Here is a 21,923-nt window from a genome sequence, read left to right as displayed (position 1 = left end):
ACTGTATAAACAGTATTATTATTAACGAATATAATTTGGACAGTTTTTCTGTTAGCAATTAATTGAGGGCCGATTTCAATCAGTATCTCACCAATTTAATTAATGAAATTTGCGTTAACAACAAGTTACGTTTATGCCATTGCTATAAAATAAAATCATTTTACAAACACGTTCTCTGTGTTTAAATTTTGATTTAAAAATCAGTACAAACTTTTTCCGGTATCTAATATCAATCCTCTATAAACCCGTTTGACTTTGTAGTCATATATCAATATATTGACATTTGATTGATTTATTTCATTGTACATAGCAAAGTGACGAATAAAATTAATTAATTAACTTAAACCTTTATACGCTCAGACGTGGAAGTTCGTCATTGTAATTTACAAATTACAAGATATAGTCGTTTTCATAGAATTATTAAAACGAGTATTTTCTTAATGCATCGTTAATTTGTTAATTTCTTAATTTTATACTACACAGACTTTTTTTACAGTCACGGAAAAAATTGGCCCTCTAGAGGGTTAACAGTTTAGCTGTCGTTGCTGTATTACACATGTTTCCTAATGCATATTCTATTTATTGCTACCGCGATTTCACTTCAGCTCACTTCAATCATCGGCATTATAAATTCTTCCATACATCGATAGCGGTTTCGTTCCGTCGGAATTGTTGGCAGGTTGCCTTCAATAGAGATCTCTGGCGATCTCCTTTATTCATGAATCCATTCATTGTATGGAAATCAACTAGAACGCGATAGCGATTAAACACTTTCAAGAACGCCTTGCTGGAATGCCTGGCTTTCCATAATTGCGAAAGCACTCGGAGTTTCTTATCTGTCAGTGTTCCGCGATGCTGTGAACTCTTGTGATAAATTTGCCACGTCAAGGACCCAGACGAAAAATTCGTCGAGATCACGGAACGCCGTGAAAATGAAACGTTCAAGTGTAAATATGGAGCAGGAGTTGATGAAGGAATTCTAATTACATCATTCTACAGTAGAAGACGGTTTATTCAATCTCTACAAGAGAATAGTGAATTTTATAGAAGTGGATTGTGTAAAAGTTTAAACAAAGTTTAAGGTATGAATATATTACTCCCGTTTGTAAAGGAACTAGCATCTTAAACATGAATCTTTTTGAATTTAAAGCAATCATAGTTTAAGGCATGAATATACTATTTCCCTTTCTAAAGCCACTATCATCTTCAACATGAATCTTTTTGAATTTAAAGCAATCATAGTTTAAGGCATGAATATACTACTTCCCGTTGTAAAGCCACTATTATCTTCAATATGAATGTTTTTGAATTTAAAGCAAATTATAGACCATTGTTAAAATTTTCCCTTGATTTTCCCTGGTTTCTGAAATCAACTGTTTTCATTGAAGTTCTGTAGTATATTTCATTAACAGAGATACTATTAAAATCCACTTTCCAACTAACCCTTCATTCTTCATACTCTTACGAATTTCATAATCAATATTTAAACACTCCTAAATTGCAGCCAATTAATTTAACGCCAAAACATTAGTTACAAACTTTCCAGAACTCCCCGAAATATTCACATTCCACCAAAATTGTAAAGTGCATTTAAATCAAGGAACACCTGCATCACATGATTCAGCAGATTCCGAATCCTGTTTATTTCACCTAAATTCTAATCGATCGCAGTGTTCACAAAAAAAAACATACCAGAAAAACTTCCTACATGACGACCGATTTCCTCAATCGACATTACCCACGTCATCCGAATGAAAGAGACTGCAAACTCACCGGTTTGGCGCGAAAGAAACGTGATCAACGACAGCACGACATGCAGCCACCTTCCCGGATGCTCCCTCATGCTGTCACGCTCTTCGTCCCCTTGGATTCCTCTGGTATCTGTTCTTCCTCTCCCAGGAGCGTCAACGAGCGTTGCGCGCCTCGTGCCCCCGCCGCCGCGCCAGTTACTCACAGAGATCGAAGGAAAACTGTGACACGAGGATCCAAATACACCCACATCACTGTCATGCTGCGTTGCCGAGATTTACCTTTCCGATTCGTACGCGAGCCACGGCCGAAAACTATAACTGATCGAGCCTTTGCAATTCAATTCGGCGCGCGTCGCTCCCGTTTTCCCACTTCTCATGCAACCAGACCAGTGGGTCAACACCCACCGTTTCACTGATCTTCGACGAGTTCCAATATGTTCCTCGAAGGCCTGTAAATTTTCGTCCCGATCGATTCGTCACTGGAAAATCGTCGCTCGTCGGGTTCCCCGCTGAATCACCGAAGCACAATCCGCGATACCAGTCGCGACACGAAATCTGTCTAAAGTTTTAGTGGCAACGTAGATTTCACGCACCCGCCAGTACACTAGTAGCAAAGTCTGCGATCGCGCCGGGTCGTCTGCCGATAAGGATTCTACGATTCTATCCGGAGCTTTTCCCCGGGCGACCGGGGAGAGGGCGAGGATCCAAACGCGACCAGAGGAATTGTATTATTCATCAGACACGCGGCTCGCTTCGGGGCCAGGATTTACAATTGTGCATTATCGATTCGTCGAATCCATTTGTACGGTTTTACCGGCGGCGTCCGTAATTTCGATCCCCTAGAGTTTTAATATCGTCGGAGAATCGGCCCCGCGGTTCTCGGACTCCGGGGTTCTTCGGATGCGCGTGCCACTCGGTTGGTTTCACTGGATTCAGATACCTGGATCCGCTTTAGTCATCATTCCTGATCGATCGGGATCGTTGACTAGCCTCGATTATCACGAAGACACCTTTTTTGGTTAATTTAAATGTATCTTGTTGTGGAACGTTGCGCGGGAAATCGGTTTCTTGTTCCGCTGGACACGACAAGATGGCGGACGCCTTTAACGGAACTGTCGCACGAAGTTTGATTTATAGATGCTTGATGACACTGTCCCGGAAAAATATGTTGCCACTTTACGCCGGTTGTTGATTTTTTTTTATTGCCCCTCTCTTCGTTTCTCTTTCGCAAGCGGTGAATTGCGAGTTTAACACTTACACACCGTTACGAATTAAAACGAACAAATGGACTCTTCCTGGCTGTCCATTTAAATTAAGCTCTGCGGGAAATCGTGCAGTTGTTCGCGTGCATCACGGGCCGGCTCGATCACGGGCTATTAAGCAGGCGTCATAGAACACATTAATCGATCGTTAATTCGCCTGTCCGGTCTTCGTATTCCATTAGTTTTTACGGTATCGGGGATTGGTGGCGACTGTTGAGCGTTTCCAAGATGGCGGCGTGCTCTCGAGACCTGGAACGGAAAAGAAAGTGGTCTTAGTTAACAATTAGTTGAAACAGTAACTTCGATTGATCGGTAATTCTAGCGTTAACGAGTCGTATCATTTACTTCAAAGAGCCAGTAAACTGGAAGTTTATAGGTGATTGAAGCGGATTATACGGAATAAATATTTTAATTACTACACAGTGGATTTGATGCTCTTATACAATTAGTAGGTTTCTAAATCTCAGTACTCGGTAAAATATTATGAAAGGTTTCGTGAGATTACATTTATATTTTAAATGAACACTTCATTAAAAAGTTATCCATTGTTTAAGATTAATCTCGAAAGAACCAACGAGAAATCCAGGTAATTTTGATTTTATAAATGTAGAAACGTGACGAGTAGAATTTACTTCACTTTATCGCTTTTTTGTTTATTTTCTGTGGCAAAAAAACGGAATTGACAGTTCTTTGTGCTAATCTTACGCCATTTATCACTTTCCTGTATCGCGCGAAAGATTTTCGATAACTGGGCCACTGGTGAACTATGCCCGTCAATTCTCCTTTTATCGATTACTGGGTCAGTTTTATTTGAAATTTGTTCAGCAAATCATGAACATTATTCTGACAAAGATTAATAGTCGTTGAAAATGTATTTTGAAATTTATGCTTATTTGTACTTATTTCTTCAGTCTGAATATTAATTATGAATATGTGATATTACATTTTCTTAATAATAATAAGATAAGCATCTTTATTGAAACATTTACATTAAAACCTATATAGATTTTTTGTGAATAATATCAAGCAGTTTCGTCATAAAATCGTATTGTATAAAATGAAGTTTTATCTACAATCTGATTGTAAAATAAAAATGTAATTTCGAAATTTTCAACAATGAATATAATAAATACTGCAATAGCATTATTCATTAAATATGTTAACAATGAAAATACTGTTTTCATTGCACAGGACGAAGCAAACCAAATGAACTCCCATATCAGGGAGGAAAGAGAATGAAACTATTATAAATGTAAAGGTGGCACACAAACGAAATGAAAATAACAGTAAAATAAAATGTTCGGCCACAGACAACAAAGTAAAATGAATAACAAACGCTATTGTTAAATACAAATCAAACTTTTATATGGTATCAAACCGGTATTAACCTCCTTTATTAAAATATTATTTATTTCAAGTTAACTGAAACACAATCGTATACGTGTTGCCATTAAAATAAGTATTCACACGAGTATCCGCATCACAATGTCCATAATAAAATATGAAAAGAAGAGAATTTCGCCAAAAGTAAAGAAGATTCCAAACCGAAAATATTCAATATTAATCACACAATCGCAAATGATAAAAAGACATTTCTCCGCGGAGTCAATATTTCTGAACTGTTAACCTTTAACACGTTCGCTATCAACGCTTATTTCAATGACGGTCTCCTTAATTATATTTTCTTCAATCTAATAAATCTTCTAAACAAAATATTAGAAAAATGAAACTGAAACGAGTCGTCGAGTTTCTAAGTATAATGTCGTAGTTTATAATTTCTAATAACAATATCTATAGGACTAATTTCATTTTCATTATGTAAAACAGGATTACGGCCGTCACAAATATGTGACGCTATTAGCGAACATGTTAAAGAGTTTTAACACATTGCGCGCCGGCCTCGTGATAATGCGGGATTTTTAGTGTATCGTGTAACTGCTAATCCTACGTTCATGTATCATTTTAGATATGTATAACACAAATCCAAAGTAACATCACAAGATCGAATTCCTTATTCTTTTTCGCAAGTTAGAAATTTCGGCTTGATTGATGTTTAAAAATCTATTAGTATAATCACCGACGCTCGCGTTTGTACTGGCTGAAATTTAGCAGGCGTACAATGTGTTAAGATGACGTTTATACTTGTCGAACGCAGTGAACTGATTAATCATAATCTCGTGACGTTTGTAAGCTTATGGTCTTCTATTGGGCCGCATTCAAAACCTTGGGCCGCATGCGGTCTGCGGGCCGCGGGTTGGACAAGCCTGGTCTACACCATTCCACATAGTTCCCCAGTCCCTAGCCGTCAGCCGAGAATTGCTCTGTCTGGGAGTAATGGAATTCGGCATGTCTCATTGCCGGCGAATTTCTATCTGCAGGATGATATCATAGTTGCTGGATGTATAACAGGGAACCGTCGGTGATTGAGACAGACCGGACAGAGTCCTTAAACGAATCTCGACAGTTAGAGGACGCCGGTACAAATCCTGGAATAGTTAAGGCGTCTTAAGCGGATTGTGTACGTATTCGTACAATTCTCCAGGAACGAGGTGTAATTAGGTCTTTCTATCCTTGTCGGCCACGCGATGCCGAGTTTGAAATTCCAGAGATATAGCTTCGCGGCGCGGTGCGGCTCGGCGCCTGGCAGGTGCGCGAGTGAGTCCAAGGGACTATGGTGCGCGGATAGTCGTGCGTACAACTTTACAGTTTAAGATTGACCTAAGAAGCGATTACTGTCTATCCCCGTGGAACCGGTGTGAGCAGGATTTAGACGGCTGACCCGTCGATCCTCTCAATGTTAGACGAGAAAGAAAAGAAATCGTGTAATCCTTTTATGATTTATTTTGTTAACGCGATTTGGGGGATGTTTCTTTGCAGGAGAATCAAATCTTCGGAGGTGTATAAGTTTGATTTCAACGGAATCGCTGAATGAAATATATTTCGAATGGATTTATATAATATTATTGTATTATTATTATTTATTGTTATTACTGTTATTATTATCGTCAAGTCTTTTCGTTAAAAGTTTTCGTGTGTCTGTATATCATTATAATAATATATTGTTTAACATTTAATGATGCCAAGCGAACGTTTTCCTTGAATACCTCTTGGTGGTTGAAACTCAGGAAGTTGACAGTAAAGTCAGAACAATGTAATGAATTGTTTACTAAATATCAGAATAGTGGAATACATGTTGTAATAACAAATATATGTTTGTAAGAAGAGATGATAAAACTTTCGAATAGATTGCTATTATTGTATCATAGCATGCCCAACGAATCTTTAAATTTCAATTGAAAAATTATTATAATTAGATTTTCAGATTAAATAACAACTGTTGGAGATTTAATATCACTCATCCCACCGTACCCTTTATTTCGAGAATACTATTGTGTTATACGCTATACGGATATACGATAGGTAACATATACAATACATAGATACATATATTACAATTACAGGTGCACGGAAAATAAACCAAATCTATTATAACGAAGCTATTGAGTAATAGAGAATACATCGTTTCGTATATGTTACACGAACATATCATCTATCGTCGGTGACCACCTTTGTCAGGTAGATTTTAACAATTCCCTACAATTTCGAACAGTTTCCAATTTATACATTAAACTGTAATATTTACTTGTTATAGAGGTCGATAGGCGAAAGGTTGAACAGTTGAATGTAAATTATTCGAACGGAATTAACTAAACTGAATTTATTTTACGCGATATTCGATACACTTTACCACAAGTCTATTATATTATTATGGAATCAGTTCAGAATTATTTTCCTAAAATAAAACAGCAACAAAACAGTACTTATTGCACGAATAATGATCTTACAGAAAAATTCTTTTAGGAATAAATATTATAACACCATCTCATTTTCTTTTATTTGATTTCTATAGAAAATTATTGCTTCAAGATTAAAACTTTATAAGCGGGAAATGTTGAAACTTGCAAGAATTCTTTCCATGAGAAACTGAATTATGCATAGAAGCCTTAAATGCAAGAAAAGAAAGAAACCATGTAATAATATTTCCTTATTTGAAACATTCAATTATTCATGCAGAACATTCAATTTCAAATTTCGAAGCTCGAAGTCTGTGAAGGATTAATCTCTTAATTCGGAACAACGAGTTAACTCGCGCAAATGCGTATTAGCACAAACTGTACAATATTAAATCAATATCATTACACAGCGTTTATAACATTAATCCGTCTCAAATTGCGCTTTCACGAACGCTCATGTTTGAACAACACGCAGTTAAAAGTTTAACCTCTTGCACTATAATTTCCTTCACAAGTGCACTCGACAGAACTATTCCGTTGTTCATAATTCGTCTGAAAAAGGAAAGCCTTTCACGCTCACTCAATGTTCACGTTTACTCTAAAGCACTATAACTGACAACAGAAAAATAATATTCAATTTAGACTTGAAAGAATTAAGTAACATTCATATATGTTACATTTTAACACGATATTATAGGATCTTATTTTTAATTCCCGGTGTCATCGCCTTGAAGCTTATAAACTTATATATAATAAAATATGAACCACCAGTTTAACATCAAGTTAGAATAACAGTTCTCAAATATGTCATTTAAAAATGATAAGTGAACGTATATTGCGAAAGTAAATGTACTTTCCCTAAAAGTTTCCGATCAGGAAAGGGTTAATACACCGTGTCAATCATCATCCTATCAACGGAATCAGCACAATCACCAAAGAGAACGATCTGATGAACAACCAGAAAGGGTCTTCAAGGAATTCATCAGCTTCCGTTCACCACAGGATCAGCTATCCTATCATCGGTGGCTAAACAACGAAAGCTTCTTATCTCATCCCACAACGTGACACCGGGGAGCGCAAGGAAACAATATTTGCGGGGCGTCAACATCATCGATAACACTCAGCGAAAAAAGCTACAGTTCCATTAACTGTTGCGGGGATTTTGCCGGCGGCGAAGCGGCGGTGAAGTCTGCTCGAAGGGGAAATTGCTGGCGCTTCGATCACGGGGGAAATGGTCTTTCATCGGCGCGTTAATTCGACGGTTACGTGGCAGCTTCCCGCCGACTAAGCAATCGTACCTCCGAGGTCGAAGTTCCTGGGCACGCGTGCCGCACACATATACACGGCTCCTAAGAACAACGCCAGATGTTTGCATAACATGTGACGAGGACAGGCGCAGAGACGCCTCTCCTCTAAAGCTGTTGCGATTGCAACCTCCGGTAACCCGGCCGTTACACCGGGAACGCCGTCGCTTTGACGATACAACCGGCGCTGACGTGCGCCGCGTAATATGTGGAAAATTGGAAAACTCTTTTACCGCTCGCAATTTTGCTTCGAGATAAAACAGCCGGCTTGATTAGATTGAAAACTACGAGTGGAAACAATTTAAGGGATGCAAGGACTGCCAGGGGATCGCGACGGTTCTGTTGATTTCATGAAGATCATTGTTTGATCGTGGTGTTGGGTGATATTGATTATAATCTTGGGGGTGAGTCATGAATTTGTCAGTTTTTGTATCTGGAGTGATTTTAAGAGATTGTTTATTGTTGATTGAATGTTTGATTAGTTCTGAAAGTAGCGGGAATATTGATATTTGTTGTTTTTATTGTCAGTTTTTTGTTTGCGAATTAGTTTCTGCAATCAGATTGCAAAATTCATTTGCAGGGGTTTTTGTTTCTGAATGAATTAATAGTTTCATGTGAAAGAAGTTTCGTGTGGTATATATGCATTGAATTGTATAAATATTCACAATCTAGATAGAAACTAACAGAATTATGATAAACTTTGAAGAAGTTTTAGATGATTAATGACAAACCGTGTAAATAAAATATCAATCCTTTGTCGAAAGTTTCACATTAGTTTTGCGACTTCAATGGCGAGCGCTGTTTATAATCCTGTGTTGAATCATATACATCGTTTCGAATGTTTTGCCATCGTTTTAAAAAAGTATTGACTAAGCACATTTCACCCTCGACCTGCTTGAACATTTGATGGCAAAGTGGTGACTAATCAGAAAATTAATTTCGATGAATAACCGATAATGTCCCGAAGTCGGAGCAGTGACTTGTCGAAAAAATTAATTTTTATACTCAAGCGATTCGTGTCAACATACAATACATTTTATATAAGGTTGCTACCTATCTGTGCTGATAACAATTACAATTAAATACCTGTATCAATATTTTTCAATAAATGGGAACGTGATTTTAAACATAATTCTACTAAAACTCATATTGATATTGAAATGGCGTTCATGAAAGGAAATTATTTTTATTCACAATGATTTTAATAATAAATTAGTCTGACTTTTCTCCTTGTTTTAAAACCTTTGAAGCATGTAGTAGAATTTTTAGTCCTCAAAGTATAATTTATAAATAATTAGTGTTACTTATGGAAATAACAGCAAGATTGTACTAGAAGAATAATAAAGTCAATGGGGTTAAGTTATTCTTGTTAACAATCGTAAAACACATTTTCCTCTGAACCTCTGTGAAATTAAACGTAATTGTTTCTCCGTAGCCTCTGACCCTTTCCTCAAAACTGACAAGATTTCATTACTTAACTCTAGGATAACGAAGGTTAGATATCTCTTTTGAGATTCATGATGTAAATCTTTTCTGAATGCAATCGCGATTGGCTTATTTTCTATAAATGTAGTCCGTGATCTCTCATCTTCTATTGGAGAGTATTATTTATCAGGGTAAACAATTAGTTTTGAAAACTAATAAAGAGAATGTTTAGCTGAGTTTCCAAATATTTAACAAAAACTGATCAACATATGAGACTATAAAAAGTGCTCTGAATCAATAAAAATGTGAAAATGTATAAAGTAATAAATTAAGAGTTAATTTATCTTTTATTATTCTTAACATTTTAAATTCCACTTGAAAAATGAATTTTTAGAGAGAAATATAACTAAACACGCGGGCTAAAGCCTCCAGTATTTCAAGAATAGTAGACTTCAACGCCAAATGCAAACAATAACAGTGAACTCGTAGTAAAAAGCGCTGTAAACGCAGCAGTGGTAAGTACCTTAAACGTGTAACAGTTAAAGCAGGGAATGGTATGAATGCAAGTGAGAAATAAATGTACTATTTAAAAACACATGAACAGATTTCTCCTACACATATGTCTATAAAGAATCTTGAGTTAATTATTTCGAAATATCACTCGAAAATTTGAAAATTGAACATTTAAAGATTTTAAAATTCGTAGAATTAAAGATTCGAAGATTTAGGGATCTGAAGATTTAAGAGTTAGAAAGTTTGAAACTCCGAACATTATAAACTTAGGAAACTTGAAAACTTGAACATTTGGAAATGTGAAATTCTGAACATTTAAAAATTAGGAAAATAGAGGATTTCAAAGCTTTAGAATTTCAAAGCTCGAAGATTTGAAAATTTAGATTGAAAAATACGGAAATTTGAAGATCCAGATATAAAATTACGGAAATTCGAAAATCTGGATTTGAAAACACGAAAATGTGGAGTATTATCTGGAGGCGCCAAGATCTGGGTTTAAGGACGAGATCTTCAATATTACTGAGCGCCAGGAAGCGACGTAAAAGGCTTCATAGACGGGAGCAGAAAGAATCCGCGGGATTCATCGTGACACCGTAACTCCTATCACTTTATCGTCACACTTAATTAAATCCAGATACCGAGGACGCGTCACACTTCACACTTAATCGAACAAACGATACGTCGCACAAAATTATCAGAACACGTGTGGGGTTGGAAGGGTGGGAGGGTGTTTGTAACCGACGCAATGGACGGAGAACGGACCGTTCACCGTGAAAGGTACGTCAACGGCGCACTGCGCATTACACGATCTCATCTAATCTGACAAGCTCAAAAAGGGAATGACGTTACAGAAGATTGGTCCGCCGCGTGTTGTAACTGCTCCATTTTGCGAACAGCTTCTCAAATACTCTGAGAGAATATTCTTTTCGGACATTTCCTTGGTAGGATTGAATATTCACGTGTAAACAGTAGTCGCTCAATCGTATTTAAGTTTCACGGTTCATCAGCTGTTGACATTGGTTATTGACATCACATGCCTGCCAGTGTTTATGTGTTTATGTGTTTATATTATTTCCCATTTTCTTTGACAGTTTTCGTAGACATTAATACGTTCACTGTCGATAACCTATTTTTAAGTCATATTAAAATAATGTAGAGTAGAATCGGTTTCTGAATACCTCGTGTTTTCATGTGTTCTATATAGAATGAAGAAGTTGGTAGTTGTTTATTTTGTATCGTCGATTGATCAGCGTTTTGTGAGAATGTTGTATAATATTAATTAGAGCTTTATAGCTCATTGACTCGTGATAGTGTCAATATTTCCTTGATTACTGTTTGTGTACTTGTGACCCTGTTTTGTGAATATTGTGATCTTTTTTCTCTTCGACCGCAGTTTTTCACATTGTTTTTTATCTTTTGTTTTTATTGTTACTATTGTTGTTATTGTTCTTTAATGTATTGTTATACTTTTAATTTCTAAGTAATACTTTTTGAATATTCTTTCATACATTCAGGCTTCTTTCTCTTCCTTTGACACTGCTTAGTGTATACTTTTTGTTCAATAGTGTTTTATTTTATCGCCAATATTCAGGCGTGTTTTTTATTATTGTATAAATGATTTTAATTTTATCTTCAAAGGTTTGCATGAAAGTGCAGAAGGAAACAGCATTCTGATTGTGCAATCAAGTTAAGTTTCCGAAACTTCTTTTTGTCTAGTTCTGACAAATCTATTATATAACAATTTTATTTAATTATTAGAGTTAATTGCGATGTTGTGAGTGTCTGTAACGACAAATAAGCTGCACGTCAAGCTGTTAGTACAAATTTTATCATCAGATTTCATTACATTGAAATGTATAATTAATCTGTTGGTATAATTAAACTGTTTCGTAATCAATTATGTATTGTGCTGTTTCAAAGTTAATTGTCAAATATTAAAGTGTTTGTAAAATTTCAAACAGTTTCATGCAATGAACTTATTCAAATTCAAGTTGTAACAAATTGTTTTTAAACTACGGTTAATTAATAAACGTATTTCCGTTTGCATGAATAATTGCAATGGCTAATTATATTTAACGCAAATGCAGTAATGTGTGTTTCTCACAGTTACTTCCCGAGAAAGCAAAACCTCATTTAATTCATGTTTAACTCGGACAAATCATTTAATTAACTGTGCATTTTAACAATTTACAACATATTTAAAAGGAACAAATACAACCATATTTTAAAATATTTTATGCTCTTTGTGAATTTCATTTACACATTAATATTGAATAACGAAGAAAATATTAATTAATAATAATATTGAAGAAGATCATGAATGTTTATGGAAATATTTAAAATTTAAACGGATTACGGAATTAACACGGACAATATTGTTGGAGCGAATCATGCAAAAAGTTCAAATTTCAAAGAAAAGCAGTTCTATCGTTCGATCCATTGCACTCACATCACAGAATTTATTTGAACTTTTGTCAAACAGTTTTTCCTCTCCTACAGAATATCAACGTTTACGTTGCGGCTTATGAAAGCTGATACAAAACAAAACAGTAGCTCACATATTTACAAAGTGACATAGAATAAATGTCAATTTTACAATGGAATAATCTCCATTGAAGCATTTAGTTTGTGTTAAGTTATTTCTTCTCAACTATGAATTTAGTAAGTAAAACACCTGTATGGTGTCTAATGGTGCCATAATTACGGCTTCAAAAAGCAAATCTTAATTTTTCATTATTTACTTTTGAACATCGAAATCTATGTGACTATTTCTGCGATTATATTATTCATATCTTCATAATAATGATAACTTTGATCATTTAGACAATATTTTCGTTGAAAAATCTAGCCATTCAGTGTCTTAAGATGCATAATGAAGATTTACAACAAAAGGAACAGAAAATCTATTATTAAATCCGTTTATCCTATCAACTATCATTTCCTATTCTCTCGAACACCCGTCGCAGCATCCTCCACTTGAATCCATAGGAGACCGTCCAAGATCTCAATCGAAAACAACGTCGCTGACACAGCCACAAACCACCACAAAACCCCATCCAACAAATTTCTCTTCACGGATATCAATCCCGAGCACTTAAACACTTCTTTATCCAGCTCGTCTCAAAACTCACCCCCACCGTTCCAGGTCAGTCCAAATCAAGCTCCGAGCAACTCGTATCTTAAAACCTTCCACCACTTCACACTAAACTACACCTAAATCCAGTCTCATCTCAAACTAAAGCCCTCCAAACTTCAAGAAAAGAGAGAATCGTAATAGAAACCGCGCGACGAGGTCGCGAAGAAGCTCCGCGTCGCAAGCAGACGCGGGCGTCCTTTGGCCGGCTGATACGGATACGCACCTCTTGTCACGTGTAAGCCGCTCGTGCCACGATCAGCGAGCAACGGTACAAATCCGATCCGCGATCCTCACTATCCACCCGACAGTTTTAATCCGCCACGTGGTAGTGACCGCGTACCGAGACGAGCAACTGGAAACGCGTTTACTCTCACAAGACTGTCCAATGTCCGTCACTGAAGTGACCACGGTTCAACGAATTAGCTCCTGATATGGCCTAGCCGCGATCAAGTTCACGAGCGGATTTCTTCTGCCGCGATAACGCATCCGATGGTATCCTCGCGTGGCGGCTTGTCCGCGACTGAGAGAGCTCGCGGGGCCACCCCGTCCATGCTTCCCGGCGCTGCCGCTCACAGCGCTGCCGCCCTCGCTAGGAAACCACCCCCTCAACCCTCTCGTTCCAGGCTCTCCCACTTAGGCTGGCTACCAGCCGCCTTCCTCTCTCTGCCCTCTACATCTCCCACGATCCGTCAGCACGCTGCCTCCGCGGTAAAAACAACCCTCCCTTTAGCAGCCGTGTCGCTGGCCTCTTAGGAACTGCACTCTTGACCCGTGACCATTCCGAACCCCGTGTCGCGATAGGTGCAGAACCACCTGACGCGGGTACATGAATCTCCGCGGACGGTGTCGAGTCTTACACGACGTCCTCGAGCAAGCTTCGAGAGCACCGCGGTACGAAAGGTCTATGTTCTTGGGCTACTCTATGGCTACGTTCCGTGTGGCGGACGAGCGGAAATACTTTTGTATGGTTTGACGGTAGGGGTATCTTTTTCTGATCAGGTTTTCGCGGAGATTTAGTGAGGGTGTATTTTCGTTCGATTGCGTAATAACGTTTCGATCAACGGTTGTGATAGGTTGCTAGTAGGTGGAGCTTTAAACGGAATAGCGCTGAGTGAAGTCATTTTGGCACATCGTAAATGGGGATAAGGGGATTTTAATTATACGCTGATAAAGGACGTTTGGTTGAAGTTTAGGTTACTTTTGTATTAATTGATGACCACCGATGACCACCAACCAAATCGAATTACTATAATTCGCTCAGTTAAACGATTATTCGAAAACATTTATATATTATAAATAATGGTATATAATACGGTGACATTCAGTCGTGTTAATAACTAGTTTTCGGTGGTAAGAAGTCAGAAGTGTTTTAAGATTTAGAAACAAACTGCGTTACGTCGAATCAGCGTCAACTAGAGTAACGTTCGACGAGGTATTATTCTATAGTTTGATACAATGAGTTTACTCTTACTATTGAGTTTTCAACTATTTTATCGCATTACTTTCTCTGGATAGTTTGAACGTGCTAGTGTACGAGCGACAAAGCTTTTTTCATCGAATAAGTGTAGTTGTTGCTCTTTGCAAAATTGCTTTCTGTGAGTTTTTCTAACTGAATTTGGAAGAAGCTTATAGCCGATTTCAGTCGTATAGAGTATATCAAAACTTATAAGAAGAGAATCTCACCCTAAAGAAAAGAGAACAAGCCTCTAGACTACCTCTTTAAAAATTCAACATGATTCCCACTTATATTCCGCAGGGATTGCTGCAAATTCGGGTTAAATTTCCTCCTATCTCTTCCAGTGGAAAACCATGCCTAACGTACAATAAGGCAAACGTACAAACATAAGGACGCCATCTTTGTTGAAAACTACTTATTGAAACACGGTAATAAATACAATCAAGAATACAAAATTCTGGCGAAAGACAATATTTCGAAAAAGATGCACTTCATCTTCCAAAACTTATATTAACTCTTTAGGATCAACATCAGTGCGGAGTCCTGACTCTAATACCATTCTCAGTGTCATCATTCATTTTTCATTATTTAATTATCATGTATTCTATTTCATAAACTTAAAACTAGCTACCAAAAGATATTGAAGAATCCAAATTATTGATCAATTATGGAAACATTTGTAACAAAGAAGGAAGGATTTGAAAGATTCAAAGGAACCTGGAATTAAGTACCGTTCTTAAAAGGTTAATTGCATATAGCTGCTAATTATAAATAGTTTGAACAAATTATAGATAGATTACTAACCATAGCGGTTTCCTCGTGCAAGTTGAAAACTTTCATTATACAGCAGTAACAGAACACGTTTTGCTTAATTGAAGAACACGAAACACCTTCTACAGCGCGGCAGCGGCCATTTTGGTCTACTGGTCACGCCACGCAACGGCGGAAGAACTAACGTTCAAGCGCGCTTTGAAAACAGTTCAAGGTGCGTCTCAATCTCACTTGATCATTGGACCAAAGTGGCCGCGGTCGCAGTGTGTAAGTGTTTTGTTTCTTTAATTAAGCAAAACGTTCGGTTACTGACGTCTGACAGAAGTTTCGAACTCGTTTCGGGGAACCACCGTCAACTGGATAACCTGTATACAATTGACACAGGAAATTTGAGACAGCTGGAGGTTTGTTTACCCCTGTTGTTACCGAAGGTGATTATAGTCACCTAGCATTGCACGCGTTGTATATATCTGGGATGTTATTATAGTCACCAATTTAACTTTCAGTTAGCATACATATGTGATACGATTCAAGATTAATGTTTGATTATTCTGACAATTAATTTAAAAAGTACGATAGACTGATTCTAGCACGCATAAATGAATGCAAAAATAGAACAATCTAGGTAAGAAAGAGGGCTGTTTTCATGAGGTACGAACTTAGTACCTATCAAACATAGTCAAATTTTTAGGTTAGTTTGATGTATAAAGGTGTATGGCTGAATTATTGTTTCGAAGAAGCATTATTACATTTATTTAATAGTAGGTCGAAAAGGTGACGAATTTAACATAAATAAAGAGGAAATAAGTATATAGATAATATGACATAAAACAGTATGTTAATAATAATTGGAATATAGTAAACTAATAACATCCCTAACACTGCCATGCAAGAACACGTACATAAGTTCTAATGGTAATAAAATGTTGTTAAGTTCTTGTTTGGTCATTTATAAGAATTATTTAACAACAATAACGACAAAACGAAAAGGGTTAAAAATCAGGTAAACTTTTTTGTATTATACCAACACAACATAAAGTAAAATTCAAACATGATGATTTTTAATATCTCCAAAGCTCCCCTTACAAAATATTTTATAAATCGAACAAAATTTCATTTGCAACTCCTCAGAATAAAATCCGTCTGGTAGAATCGATTATAGATGAATGTGGTCCATTTAACCCTTTGCACTCAGAAGTTTCTCACTAGATATATTTAGCAATATTTTACAAGACAAAGACGATATTCTTCATAATTAACTTGAAGGGAAATCACAAGTACATACATCGAGGAATAAAGCTATTTTATTCCAATATTTCACGTATTGAGGCATTATACAAAGTTCAACATTAAATATCAGATTTTATAGTTTTACTGGGTCAAATCAAGTAGTGACTGAGAGTCACCTGTCGAGCGCAAAGGGTTAAATATTCTACATCCAGTTCCTTTGCTACTATACTACTCCTCGGTGAAAAGGTAGCAGTGGTAGCCAGTCAATCAACTAGTGGTAGGACTAGCTAACTGTTCGCTTCGCTTGTGCGGCTTTCGCCGGAGAACTCCGTCACCCCTGATGCACATAATTTGTTTACACACAGAAGAGTCGTAAGACACGATTGTACGTTGTTAAGTAAATGCGAGAACCAGGGTAACTAAGACCCTAATTGATCGAGACCACGAGGATAATCGTGACTTGGTTAATCAAGGCTTTGCTGTACCTGTTTATTCACAGCAACTTTAGATGAATTAATCACGTAAATCTGGGATAGCGATACTTGGATTTGTTACGACATTGTTGTAACGTCCATTGACGATTAACCCCTTGCCCTACGATTTATTTCTCAACTATGATCGATACAACTACTTTGACGTTCATAATTATTAAGAGATAGAATAAAATGATAAGCATATTGTATATTAATCATTTACTATAAAGTATAATTATCGATAACAGAAGAATCGAGTGACGTTCGTGCCGTTCGATTTTGTTTAAAATCTTCGCCGAATCTGGCACGTTATTTTAAGGCAAGGGGTTAACTTCAGTTGTTCGCTGTTTAGTAGGCCTAAATAATGAGATAAAGATACATATTTAAATAATTATAAATTACACATATTACATAAGAAAACCTCGGCAGCGTTCGTGTAAAACGTTAACACCTGACTGGCTTAATCAGGGCGCTATCCGGAATCACGAGGTGCATTTGTTTTAAAGCAAGCGACGAAAAAGACGCGAATATAAACTTCTATAGTTGATTGTAGTGGACTTAGTTCGTTTGAAAACATATCTAGAAGAATAATAAATAAAAAACGGAAACCGTACTGGGGGTTAAAAATAAATGTAATATTTAATAAGAAGATTGCAGGTGTTTATTTATGTATTTCATATTTTATTACGGAAAACATATTTAAATACGTATATTAATAAACTTGATTAAATTCGTCATTTTATTTCGATTCCACTGAAAATCTTCATTCAATAAAGGAATTTCCCTTGGATATCTGTTATTGGAAATTCGCCAATGAAAACTAGAAGTTGCATTAACATCTGGAGCTTATTAATAAACTGCCAATACAGGAAACTTCCAAGATGAATTATTCCAACAATGAATTTCTATATAAGAAATTAAATTTCTCGCATAACTTTAAAATGCTTTGTCTACGTTTCATTATTCTATTTAATTATGATATATTTTTGTATTTGTATTTATTTTATTTAATATTCCTTATGTTTAGAAATATACATAATTATATTTATAATATTATAATGTACGTTATTTCAATTCCACACGATTTAAGTAACAACCCTCGCGTGAGCACGAAACGCGGAACAGCGTTTGCAAAACGTTTTGCATGGGACACGAATGGTGGAGAGAGATTCTTTTCTATTTGCGAAAATTACATTCGCAAAGCAATCGTTAGCAACTTGCTAGGCAGAGTATTTAGTCGTATGTATTCGAGGGGATGAGCTTAACGTTAAACGCGTTGTTATATTACGCCTCCCGTTTCCCGACGATGAAACGAAAACGTGCACGGCATTTCGCTGTGTTCATTTTTTAGAGAGAACGGGAACGGTGAACTTGACGATAATTAGATTGTTGCGTTATTATCTGCGTATTCTGGAGAATCGGTTCGGGGAAACAAAAGGAAGTGATTTTAACCTTCCTTCCATTATGAATCCTGCATGACAACGGGATCTTTAATTGTCTTCTTTCATTATTTGAAATGCCGCATTCTTTTATTTATTTTATTCGATACTCCACAACACCAAATTCTTTTATTTATTTTATTCGATACTCCACAACATCAAATTCTTTTATTTATTTTATTCTATATTCCACATCAACGAATTCTTTTATTTGTCTCATAGAATTTGTAAATAGGATTGTTAATTGAATTAAGTAAACTAGAAAAAAGACAAATATAGACTAATGAGGAATGGCACCAAGTGGAGAATAGTACACAAATTGTTTATATATTTTTTCTTTGAAAATCGGTAAAGAGGTAAAAACAACCTTCATAGTTGATGGTGGAAAAAGGTTAATCTGAAATGTAAAGGAATGGATTAAATTATGTCGTAAGTAGTTTTGAGTAATTGAAAGATTTTTGTTCAAATGAATATAGAAGCATAGTACTTAAAGAAAATCTTCGAAAAGACTATCGAAGCTTTCGCCATCATAATTATGTTACAAACGCCTCGATCTTCTTAATAAAATGATCCTGACACTAGCGATTACTATCAATTACGATTATAAAACAGTATCACGTTCTACAGAAAAATCGAGTACCTCTTAATTTCTGCAGCCCGCCGAGTCTTATGCAATCTTCCCGATATTCGAAGCGCTAACAAGGAACAGATTAAAGTAAAGCACACACTTTTACTTTTTGATCGCACGGTTTACGATAGTCGAAGTGACTTTAAATATAATTCAGATCGTTGTTTAAAGTTAAGGGAATTATGGCCACCGCGTGACCTGAATTTTCAGGTTTACACTCTGTACCGATTACTATCAACTAATCGTCACTTTACTGAACGAGCACGTGTTCTACAGACTTTCTATACAACTCGGGCTACGTGTACAAGTCTATAGAGAGGACTAGGAAATCTAACCTACTTCTGAGCGAGATCGAACGCAGATAGTTTCGAATCCATCGGTGTTTCTTTTCTGAAAGACACCCCCGAACCAGATGGATTCAGAGATAAGCATTCGGTGACGTGGTCGCGGAACCAGTGACCGCATCGAAATAAATAGGAAACGATCGGTGATCTCGCGAAAAGCGATAAGATGTCGTTTCATTTGCTAAATGATCCGATGATGGTGGGTCGCGAATTGAAAATAGAGAATTCCAAAGGAAAACAGAATATTAGAAATTCTGTAGAATGTTAGGAAAGATAATTTCTTGCGTTTGTAAAGCATAAAAAGGAGGTAGAGAAAGCTACGTTTACCTCGAAGGGTAGTACATTATTTATAATACTTGTTTTCGCTATGGCTCAGTGAATCAAGAGAAACAGGTCACTCCGAAGTAATTATTATTAATTAAAATGAACAACCTACCTTTGTCTCTTATTTTATCGTATCTCTTTTGAATTTCTCCTAAATAGAAATAATGGTGAATTCACGAAAAGTATAAATTTCGTTTACATACAGTTTTTAATGTATTACATATTAAAAGATTTTCCTAAATGGAAATAATCGTGGAATAAGAGCAAAATAAAGTAAAGTAAAATATTTGCAGGCAAAGAATTGCCTTTCACGGGGAAATTATGATTTCGAATTATCGTGCAGTGCGCTTTATTATTAGTCTGGATAATCACGGTTCTGTAGTATTAACGTTCTTCGGAAAAATAATATTCCCCTCTGCGGACTAAATTTGAATATAGAATAACGATGCCGGCTTTATTATGCGTGATGCCGCTTCGAGCAGATAGAACGCACCGGACGGAGAACAACCTTAAAAAGACGAAGTTCCTCTTCGCAGAATATTTTTTTCAATATCGAACCCCGGCACCGAATGCATAATGCATTAGCTGAAAATATTTCATGATCTGAGTTGTTACCAATACGTCTCGGCGCCTCTTAAGTGGTCGACCGCTATTCAAATAAGAAAAGTTATATTCTGAAACTGATGCTGCACACGTTAGAACTTAAATGTTGCGCGGAAATCGTTCTTCGTAAACTTCTTCCCTTCTTATGGTAACGTGGCATGCACTGTTTACTATTTACTACTAACTTCCTTGCGTTTGCAATACTTCACACGTATCCGTCAATATTCTCACAAGAGAAAAGTCTATCTAGTATATAATAGTACTGATATATCTTCCTATATATGTACAGATTTATTTAACTTCGAAGAATGTACCAATTAATTCGGAATTATTTAATTATAAATAAATTACGAATTACATGATTATAAATTCGATATAGTGTCTGTCATTTTCCTTTTTCTTGTTGTATTTGTTTATGACCGAAAATAGATTCAGTCCAGGCAAAACATTATTCTGTACACAGAAGCAGATTGAAAGTGGGGAATTAATTTTTTGGTGTAGATTTTTGGTTTCATTGTAATTTGAAAATTGTCGATACTTGGTATTTGCAAATAGTAAAAATGGTGAATCAAGTATAGGCACATTAATTACATATTTACGAGTACTGGTACGGATTTGGCGAATCTCCAACTGCGATTTCTTGAAGACGAATAGTCAGGAGAAAAGAATTTGTTCATTACTTGAATTTATTTTCCCATGAAAAATAACTCTCCTCGTTAATGTTACACGTGGAATATCTTGTATGCAAAAGTAGAATATTTTATTTGTAAACTCTGTAAACAGTGGATAAAGAGAAATTGTTTCCTCTCTGCAAATGTATTTCCCTTTTCTTCCAAGTGTTATATGTTCCTATAATTAAAAGAGTCCTGTTAGTGGTGTAATATCGTACATCGCGGTAGAAAAACTAGTTCTAAAGTACATATTACGAGAATTTTAGGATGGGTCGTAAATGACTCAAAAAGACCTCCTGCGCCGCTGCTAGATGGTCGGCCATTCGACGGTTAATATCTTACTGAAACGATGAAGTTTATAGTTCCAGGCTAGAATGTGTGTTATCCACATAGGATGATGTGGCGCTCAATCTGTTTAAGATGAGATTATAAGGAAACTTTTTGATAATGGCACTTCTTCAAATCTTAAATGGCACAATTATTGTATAATTATTCTAAAAAGATATTTCAAACATAAGATGTAAAACTGTTAGATACCATGCTTTGCCATTGAAAGAGGGAATGTAAAAAATTTCATCAAATCTACTTTACAGTGGACATATCAAAATATCTCACACCACAATTATTTCAACCCTGAAATCAATATTCTATGATTCTTTGATTAAAGTTTATTTACTCATTGAAATGAATTCCCATATGTTTTCAATTTTTAATCTACAAAAGATTTAGCGAATCAGATAGTTGTTCAGGAAATAAGATTCTGAAATTCATTCTCAGTCCTCGATTTTTATTTTTGATT

At 36.1% G+C, this 21,923-nt stretch overlaps 1 protein-coding gene across 3 annotated transcripts in view; it reads right to left on the bottom strand.

Moving 5' to 3' along the window:
• LOC116427618 (opioid-binding protein/cell adhesion molecule homolog) overlaps positions 1-2,136 on the bottom strand; it is a 250,072-nt gene extending 247,936 nt beyond the window's left edge. For all 3 annotated transcript variants that reach the window (XM_076366482.1, XM_076366481.1, XM_076366485.1), the window contains exon 1: positions 1,774-2,136. In XM_076366482.1, the coding sequence (XP_076222597.1) occupies positions 1,774-1,843 (70 nt within the window). In that variant the 5' untranslated portion in view covers positions 1,844-2,136. The remainder of the gene's footprint in view (positions 1-1,773) is intronic.
• Between the last annotated feature and the right edge of the window lie 19,787 nt (positions 2,137-21,923).

The sequence above is a fragment of the Nomia melanderi genome, chromosome 1 (assembly GCF_051020985.1).
Source record: "Nomia melanderi isolate GNS246 chromosome 1, iyNomMela1, whole genome shotgun sequence".
Lineage (NCBI taxonomy): Eukaryota > Metazoa > Arthropoda > Insecta > Hymenoptera > Halictidae > Nomia > Nomia melanderi.
The sequence above is the reverse complement of the archived record's forward strand: the minus strand, read 5'-3'. Positions and strand labels throughout refer to the sequence as shown.